This window comes from Cynoglossus semilaevis, chromosome 10 (genome assembly GCF_000523025.1).
Source record: "Cynoglossus semilaevis isolate Cse_v1.0 chromosome 10, Cse_v1.0, whole genome shotgun sequence".
Taxonomy (NCBI): domain Eukaryota; kingdom Metazoa; phylum Chordata; class Actinopteri; order Pleuronectiformes; family Cynoglossidae; genus Cynoglossus; species Cynoglossus semilaevis.
This window is the reverse complement of record NC_024316.1, coordinates 20,239,737-20,249,836: the sequence shown is the minus strand read 5'-3', so window position 1 is coordinate 20,249,836 and position 10,100 is coordinate 20,239,737. Positions and strand designations below refer to the sequence as shown.

General features: G+C 44.3%; 1 protein-coding gene across 1 annotated transcript in view; it reads right to left on the bottom strand.

Moving 5' to 3' along the window:
* Positions 1–9,428, bottom strand: part of LOC103385528 (IQ motif and SEC7 domain-containing protein 1) — a 90,924-nt gene extending 81,496 nt beyond the window's left edge. The window contains 1 exon segment of the mRNA XM_017035987.2: positions 8,697–9,428. Within this exon segment, the coding sequence (XP_016891476.1) occupies positions 8,697–8,956 (260 nt within the window). The 5' untranslated portion in view covers positions 8,957–9,428.
* Positions 9,429–10,100: the final 672 nt, after the last annotated feature.

The following is a 10,100-nucleotide window of genomic DNA, read 5'->3' as shown; positions in this document are numbered from 1 at the left end:
AATAAATAGAAAATTTCACTTTTCTAACCACCGACTATCTAACGACCGTTAACCTGGTTAACCTGGTTAACAGCAACAGTGACTGGAAATATCAAGACAAATATTTGGTTTATGAAAAAACGATGAAGTGATTCTGGTTCAGATTCATTGATTAACTTTAAATCAGTCTCTGTTTTCACACATATTAATACAATAATATATTAATATATTAAACACCTATAATAAACCAACTCCATCAATTGTTCCTCTTCAGAGTCAGGGTTTAAATATCACTGCAATTATTTATTTTATAATGTTTGTGGATGAAGTCAAATAATCCCAGGTTTGTTGTGACATTTAAAACCTTCCGTGAAATAATAAACAAACAAATATCAGGTTATTATCAGGCTGATACATCACGGTGGATATGAAGTCATGACAGCAGTCAGTGAACCAACAACATCAACTGACGTCTCTGCTGAGGTTGGTTTGGTTTTGAAATGGCGTGACGCTGCCGTTAATCCATGCAGATTATATAACGATGACATCATGGTGGCCCATAATCCCCTCTCAGTTACTGCAGTCACTCGCTGGTCATTTAAGAGGAAAACGCTGGACGTTGCCCTGCATCGCCACCACGAAAATCAAGCCAACTTCGTCAGATATCATCGAAGTGTTTAAGGTTTTTTTTATTGTGCATCAAACAGGTTTGAAAATGTGTTGAACTTTAACCTGACATGAAGCTAACAGAACTGAGCAACAACGAGTGACAGGAACTGTTTCAAACTGGGCACCGGTCCCTCACAGCACCCTAAACCTCAGCAGCAGACAGTTCCAGCTCCTGTTCTACATCAGTTCTACAACAGTTCTACATCAGTTCTACAACAGTTCCGCGGCCCTGGGCCTGACAGAGGCTGGAGACCGCCGTCATCGATAACCGTGCACCACAGATGACGGTGGCCTCAGGTTGACTCTGAGCGCAGGTTGTAAACAGCTTTGGGCTGATGCATGTGTTTCATAGACGGCTCTGCATGCAAAGCATTCTGGGTTGAACAATTATTTATGTGGGGTACTTCATTAGAGGGGGATTTAGTCGGAGAGAGGGAGTTCACGCGCACGTAAATTTAGTTTGTCACAGTGATTGTTCAGCAGATCGCTGTGTGAATGAAGAGCTGCCAGGAGAAGCAGCTCCCTCTCTCTCTGTGTGTCTGTGTCTCTCTCTCCCTCTCACCATGCCATTATTCCTGCTCACAGGTTTCTAAACACACATGCTAGAGCTGTTACCTCAGCCTGCGGTGAACTATTTACCCACTTGTCACTCACACTCCATCCATTAACGGCAGCTGAGGTTTCCCTCAGCAGCAAATCACAGTCAGTGAAGTCACACGGGGTCAACACTGACAACTTAATGAAACTTTATCAAGTCCATTTATTTCTATGACTTGAACCTAATCCTCGGACCAAGGCTGGGTGATTTCTACTGCACTCTTTACAAGTGGAGTTAGCTGTGAGTGCTAACAACTGGGGCTGAAATATCGCGATATTTTGTTTCACGATACCGTATCAATATCACACACTTTGACTACAGTTTCACTGGGGGAAAAAAACCCTCAATATATCGTATCGTACCCTCTATAGTGAGACGTATCGTATCGACAGATTCTTGCCAACATACACTCCTAGTGAAACCAAATAAAGAGTGAATTTTTGATCCTTTACCTTTACTCTGTACTCCCTCATTTACACATCAGTACAGAAATATATCTGTAGTATACAGTATCCAAACTATGCGGTATTTTTTTTTTTTTTCAAAGATTGAAGTTTGATGTTGAAAGCTTTTTTTTCTGACTTGAAAGCATGACTAAATCTTTCTGGAGAATTCGGTCACAGCGTGAATCCACCCCCCCACCCTCCGTCATCCTCCCTCTTTCACCTACTCCTCATTTCTCCTCTTCTCTCATCCTTTACAACAACAAAACCCAAAACACAATTTCTATTCAGATCTGTGTAGAACCGTGAACGTATGATCAAACGTGCGAGTACTCTGAGCAGACGCAGTAAAATCACAGTCAGAACTCCCATCGTACTGCGGCGTTCCCTCCTCAGACACGTTAGCCTGCAGCTCTGCTGCATCAAAGCAATTACACACCACAGCAGCAGAGAGTTTATATATGTATATCTACATGCATATAAAGACATATATATATATATATATATATATGAAAACTACAAACAATATGACAAAATGTTTTGCCTGAAGACCAGACGTCAGGGTTTTTCACACCTGCTGTGTTTCAGCTCAGAGATCTGACCCCGGGCCATGTTTGTGTTTGATGGGATCACAGGGGACTGTGAACATCTTACACTCTGGTGGTTGAGGGGTGGGGGGGCGGGGGGGGGGTGATGATGGATGGCCTGAAGCTTCATTGACTGGGTGTGTTTGACACACAGACACACTCTCTCAGCTGTGTGGCCGAGGACGCACACAAACACAAATCTCCCTGGAGGAAGTCGGCCTTTTTTTTTTACATTAAGAAGGAAAATTTATTTCCCTCCTCCATGAGACACAACCTGCTCTGGCGGACGACCAGGAAGTCAACGACTTCACTGTTGATACACCTTTCATTAAAGCTCCATTAGAGCTCTGACAGGGTGGTGGTGGTGGGGGGGACGAGGGACGAGGGGGGAGCAGAGAAAACCCTCCGTCACATCTGGGCATCGTCGACCTTTCAGACATCAGCAGAGAACGCAGGTTCTATCAGGTCGATCTGAACTTCCTCACCATCGTCACCACTGAGTCTTGTTTACCTGTGATTTAACTTCAATGCAGAAGAGATTAGAGGAAGTGCAGAGGGATTATTAACTACATAATCCTGCATCGGCATAAACACTGCCAGAACTGAAGGCAGGCGAGGGGGGGCTCGGCGGGGGGGTGATTGATATGGTATGATTCTTGACACTCCATCTGTTTATACAGACTACAGGAATAGCTGTGTTAGCACAGTCAGAAAGATCTAGGACCAGTGACCTTTACGACCTGATTTGAAAATGCTTCATTTTTGAGGGTTCAATAAAAACATGATCAAAGGTCAAAGGTCACACAGCTCAACACTGGTCAAAGCTGTTGGAGACACAGGGATCAGTCTGAACTGGTATCAGTTCCAGTTTGGTTAAAAACAACCGTACGGATGATAAACATCCGTCTGAGAACTTTCTGACTGAGCCACAAAGACCGTCTCCAGCTGTTCAAGACGCCCTGAGGGTAACGACCACCCAGGTTCATCGGTCTATGATCCATGTTCTGCTCAGGGAACATCAACACCATGTTCTCAGACCAACAACGTCGCCCAGAACCAGTTCTACAGATTTGTTGACGCCACTCAGACACATTCCATCTTCAGTGGTGCATCATATTTCTCACTCTCTCTGCTGAGTGTCCAAAGCTGACAACATCAGATTTACCCACAATTCCTAAGTCTGAACCAGTCTGGACCAGTTGTTTACAGTTTTAGTTGTCAGCACGACCTGACCTCAGTCAGGCAAACAAACAAAACTGTCACAGTCCAGTGGAGCGACCCACATACTGACCAACTGGAAAACAGGGGTGACCCGCAGCCAATGATAGAGAGAGTCTGAGGACAACAGGAAGTAGAGTGTGAGGACGACAGGAAGTGGAGTGACATCAATCTTTCAGTGGTAAAATAAAAAACCTGCTCAAACAGTCTGTTGGTCTGGACTTCAGGTCTTCTATGAAGATCTGGACAGAGTGATACTGTGCTTGATACCGATCCTGGTACTGATATCAGTCAATCTAATGTCAGTTTCACTGAGTTATTTTATCTGCTGTTCTCTGTTCTGCAGAGGAACTCGGTTCCACACTTTCACTTTCAGCCTGTTCCTGTTTCATTAGTTCAACGATTTACTAACTGAACCAGGTGAACAGTACATAAACAGCAGGAGCGTCAATACGGACAACTGTGTTCCTGTTTCTGGAAACCAAGAACAAAAAAAACAAAAAAAGAACAAAGATAAAACCTCCAACTGACCCTGACATCGGAACGTGAAACACAAAACCATCGCCATGTTTTTTCAGGCTTTAGTCAAATCTGCTGCAACCAGAGCCTTTCAGTGGTGCAGCGGTGACGGCAGCTTCTGTGTGGTACAGTCTGAACTCCAGTTTCAACTTTTCCTGAAACATAAATCATTCTTATTATAAACTATTTTTGCTGTAAAGTATTTAACCTTTTTTAGAAAGCAAAAAAAAAATATCTGTGTTAGTTGTTTCCAGGGATTAGAGCCGAGGATTGACAGGACAGTCATGATCTGGATTAGGCCATAATATTAGTGGCCTGGAGAGATTCTGACTGTGAGGGTTTATATCAATGTCATCAACAGGAGAAAAATCAACAACAACAAAGACATCAATCAAACTTAGCACAAATGCTAAATGGAGCAGAATGAGTTCTGTCTGAATCAAATCCCTTCCTATATTTAAATGTTCATTTGCTGTCTTTAATGATGTACTTTTTTCTAATTCTATTACATGAAAAAAGTCTAGATGTTTAGAAAAAGGTAAATGCACAAAAACACAAAGAAATTTAATCTACATCTAGAAAAGAAGTCCCTTAATCTCAACCCTTAATCCCAGGGAAAAAGAATCTTTATGTTTTAAATTAAAGTCTTTTATGTTTGGACATTTTTTCAGCCCGTGGCTCAAACTACTCCACAGTTTCAATTTATCTGAATTGTTCTTCCCTATTAACAAAGAACGGAGGCTAAAGATTTTTTCATCCTGAGGTAAGAGGAATAAAAACAGCTTTAAAATGTCCGCCTGGTGGAGACACATGTTTAACCAGTTTTATGTCCTTGTCCTGGGAGTCCAGTGAAGTTTATACAACCCATGGCCTAATGGTTAAAGCACCCGGCAGCACCGCAGCGAGTTGAACTAGTACCAGAACCCCCTCCACTCCCAGGGTGCAGTAAAGTGTCCTGCTGTTTGAAGTAGCGAGTCAAATATTCAGGACAAATTGGACGGAGTGTTTGAGTGTGTGTGTAATTTCATTCTGCTCCAGACTGATCCGACTCCACTGTCTCTGCAGACGCTCATTTTAGGAGAAGAGAGAGTGAAATAAAACAGGTGAGTGAGTTCATTTACACAGCGCCATTAGCTGTTAGCCGGGAGTGAACGTAGGCGGTTTGGGTCACCTGCAGAACATCAACAGACCGAGTCTGTGCTTCATGTACCAGCAGTAAACAAACACCACTGGGGTTTAATCACAATGAACTGAAATCAGCTCCAATTCACTCTATAATACTGTACACTGAGGGTGAAACGAAGAACAAGGATCAGGCGATACGATATATTGAGATATATTGTGATCCTATAGGTACAACGACAGTTTTTGATATTTTCTTACAGCCCTTGTCTGAACCAGGTCTTCAGATCAAAGTAGACTTTTGTTCTTAAAGTATAACTTTAAGTACAACTTAAAGTATAACTTTAAGTACAATACTAGACTAGAAATAAAAGACAAATGCTAAGTCAATGTAGTTGAAAGTATGACGTTAACATATCGTCTGGTCAAATGACAGGAAGTCTACGTAGAGACAACTGGGGAGATAGAGAAGCTTGTGAGGTTGAAGATGGGCGGTGGGTCGTAGAAGTGAACATATATATGTACGTATATTTACAGTAGACTGGGTCTAACCAGTCCAATCCCACAGAGGATTATTAATATCCCAGAAGGAGAATTCAACTCAACTCAATTCCAACACAGGGCCGTCCACTGAGGGAAACTCTAGTTTGTGAATCTATGCTAAAGAAACGTCTTAGTTTTGATTTAATATCCAGTTCAGTTCCAGCTGACGTCAGAAAGTCTTTCTCTGGGAATCCCTTCTTCAGACGTGAGCTCCAGGCTGTTATCACTGTTTTCCGACCTTGATATAAGTCACGGCCGAAAATGACGACGGAGATGACACACATTATTCAGACGCCTCGTTTGTTATGCTAACGTGACGTTTATTGGCCTGGTTACAAACTCTTTAGCAGAAGATCTGTGTCAGGACTGGGAGTTTGGCTCCGTGTCAGGACACAACGACTGCAGGAAAGAGGAGACGGAGTAGCCTTTTATTCCAGGGAATGAGACGGAAGCTCCTGAAGCCAGAGGGGATTTATGATAAGGTCAGAGTTACACTGGATCCTTATCTCCTGTGTCTGCTCCTATCACTGCAGCTGCTAAAGACCTGGAGTCCAGCAGTCACCGGTGATCATCTGCTGCCTCTGATCCCTGTGGTACCAGGATGGACCAGAGACCAGAGGTCAAGCACAACCACATGACCCCAGCACCATCAAACACTCAGGTGGAGTTAAGGCAGTTTGGAGGCATCAGAGTGGGGGGGTGAGTGGGCTGGGGGGGTTTGACACTAGGTCAAGATGTTACACTGAACCTCATACTGAAAAAAATAGACTTTACTAAACTGATTCACACCACAGAAAACACCTACACCATCAGACCTACACCATCAGACCTACAACGTCCAGCAAAGGTACTAAACTGATTCACACCACAGAAAACGCCTACACCATGAGACCTACAACGTCCAGCAAAGACCAGTATCTGGAGGAGGAAATGTCACCCTAATCAGATCATTGAGCTTTTTTTTCAGCCAAACCGACTCTGGTACTATTGTACAACTGGTACTTCTGTAACCACACACACAGTGACAGAATTATTCTCCCTCTTGTTACCAATTTTTTGGAGAGTTCTATTGATCTCCTCTATTCTGCCAACAGTGTTCAGAAAAAACAACAACTAATTCTTCTACTGGAGCCAAGTACCAACAGTGGAACACAAACCTTTTATTGACAACCATGGAGGTAAAATATTACTGCTTCAAAACATTTGAATTACTTTCTTTACAAATCATAATCTGCCTTTTTACTGCTAGCATGTTCACTGCTACCACTAATTCACTACAAATAGAATAGAATAAAATAGAATAGTGCAACAAAATGCAGCAAAAATGACACTGATATTTTTCTTTACTGTAACCAGACTTGGATTTGAACCACCTACGTCTCCTGTAACTACAGTCGGTCATCTTCTCTGGCCACAGCTGCACTCAGTGACCTGTGATGACCTCTGTTACTTCTGTCCTACTCTGTTAGTTCTTCCTGACTAGAAACGATGTCCCTCTGATGGTCTTCCCTGACCTACAACAGTAACGGGGGTCACGTCCAACAGTACTGTGTAAATCCACCTGTGACTCATGTCTTTGTCTTCTCTGATTAATTCAACATTATTGTCTGGATGTCTGCCCCGCTCTGTCGCTCTCTCTCTCTCTCTCTACATGACACAAACAACATCCTGTACGCCGTTCTGGAATGTTGTTGGGTTGACATTTCAGCTGTGCTTTACGTTGACAACATAATTCTACTTTGTCAAGTTTCATCTACGACTGTGTGGATTGTTGTTGACAGTTACATTTCAGAAGTTTCAAAACAACAAATACAACGATTCATCCAAAGACAGAAGCAGAGCCGAGCGATTATGAAGCCGTAGCAGCAGCCGTTAGCATGGAGGCTAAAAACAAAGAAACGAATGGAAGATGTTTCCCTTCAACAGGTGTTTGAAAGGTGCAACAGGTTCGGCAGACGATGATGAAACCACAGAGATATGTTTGATGTCTGTGAAGTTAATACTTTGGTCTTTACGACACTCTGTGTCTGACGTGTTTTCACACTGACGCCAAACTTTAAAATCCCTTCTTTTAGATTCATTTCTTCACTAGACCAGTATTTGTTTTAAATGTCAAAATATGAAATGATCAGTTACCGTATCAGGACCAGACGATTTCTGGTCATCAATCTAAATAATATTCTTCCTGTTCATCCAGACCAGCAATAAATCATCACAGCTGGTTACATTCAGACACTAGTACAGAGCTGTAGAGTCCAGTACGTCCCAGAGGCCTCTGCTCTGCTTCAGCCCTAAACATTACCCTCCCCCCCCCCACAGGAGGTGGTGCTCAGCTCTCCTATACATCATGGGTTATTGTGCCTGTCTGTGCATCAAGCCTTAATGATCACTAAGAGGTATATAAAAAAAGTCTGACTGTATATACCATCACCAGTTAGTGTCAAAGGTCACGCAGCAGAGCAAGAAAAAAAAGATTCAATTAAATATGTGCCAGTTTGTTTGTTGAGTATCACACTATAAAGAGGAGATGAACAAAAAAAAAACAACACAGTTACATCACCTATGAAGGGAGCTGGGAGGAGGGGGCGCGGGGGGGGGGGGACAGAGGACAGTCATTGGACAAACGTGAGGTTTGGACACTTCTACAGTCCATCTCTGAACGACCCTGACTTTACACCGGGGATTAAACAAATGAATGAAGAACACTAACCAGTCCACTAACCACTCTACTAACCAGTCTATAAAAAAAATTCTCTAGAAAATTCCTTCACAGGAAACCAACGTGCTTCTCCCTCATTGCTGTGTTCGAACCTCCAGAGACGTTTGACCAGATATGGTCAGAAAAGGAACCACGTTCTGGTTCTTTCTCAAAGTCAGAAGCTGAAGTGAATTTTTTATTTTAGTTCCAGCTGCAAATCAGTTCTTGACACTGATTTGCAGCTGGACTGTGAGTTAAAATGGACAGACACAGATTCAACTTTTGTCAGGGACGGTGTGGACAGCGGTGTGGTGTCTTACTTGTCCGGTGGGACGTGCTGGTTGATGGCTTCCAGAGAGAGCAGGCTGTCGCTGCCCTGCAGCAGCCTGCAGGTTGCCAAGTGCCGCTGGTACTGATCCTTCAGACACACGTTCTCCGCGCACAGGTCGGACACTTGCTGTTCCAGCTGCTCGATCCTCTCCCTCTGCCTCTCCAGCAACTCCTGCTGGGTCTCGATGATCCGGTTCAGCTCCTTCAAATATTCCGCAGCCCTGCTCGGGTTCTCGGTGGGGCTTTCCATGTCGCTCCGACTCTTTTTGCCCCTTTTCCTCTTTTTGACGCTGCGTTTCCGGAGCTCAGGTCCGTGTCTGTGAGGCGGAGGTGTTTTACTGATTTGGTATTAAGCGCAACAATTCACTGGGTTGCGCCTCTTACGCCTCGCCATTGTGGCTGATAGCACCGCTGGTTGTAAATCACCTCCACGCCGAAGTAAAGAGCTGCTAATATCCGTGACAAGTGGCGAGTGACAGCGGATATGAAGCATGTGACGGAGGCGGCCGAAGAACGCGGGGCTGGCTGTGCTGAAGTCCGGCTCTTCCCCCTGTTGGCAGCTCGCTGTGACATTTTCTGTGAACCTTTCTCTGCTTCACGCTGCTCCCGTGACTTTTCGTAAACAGACGCTGGCTGTCAGAGGGGGCGGGCTCTCCAAGTTTTATGAAGCTGCAGGTTTGACCGTGTGACGGCTCCGAGGTTCCGGCTCTGCGGCTTCTGGATCAGAGGGAGACGGAGACACGGGTGGAGACAGAGACACGGGTGGGGACAGAGGTGGAGACAGAGACTGACTAATTGTGAATAAACCTCTGTTAACTAGAGTTAACCAGTTCCAGTTCTGGATCCTGTTTCTTGTTCCAGTTCTTCACTTCCATCATGCAGAGCAGAACTGATGTTTCCACAACACCAACCACAGATGGTAGCAGTGTAGTATCAATGTAGTACAACAGAGTACATCCCGTGTACCTGCACAGATAACCAGTCAGCAGAACTAGTTGGACGACACACACACCCCCCGCTCTCTCTCTCTGTGTGTCACAGATGTATTCTGGGTATTGACTTCCTGCAGCCACCAAAACTTCATTTGAATAATGAAAAGCTGCTGGAGCCGCTGTGGGAAGAGGAGTGGAGTGAAGTTGGAGGTGGAGCAGCAGACCAGGAGTCAATCCAACAACCTCTTCAGGGGAAACTGTGGCGTTGACTCTACAGGGCTGGTTAACAGTTTTGTTGGACGGTCTGTGTCTCCTGCTGCTGCTGAAGGACATGTCAATAAGACTGCAGAGATTTGACCTTTGACCTGAGGACAGGACAGAGGAAGCTGAGACGTCGCTGTTGTCTCAGGGAATGTCCCTCAGGAACACCTCAGCAACCAAGCCACTAGGGAGCACCTGGGC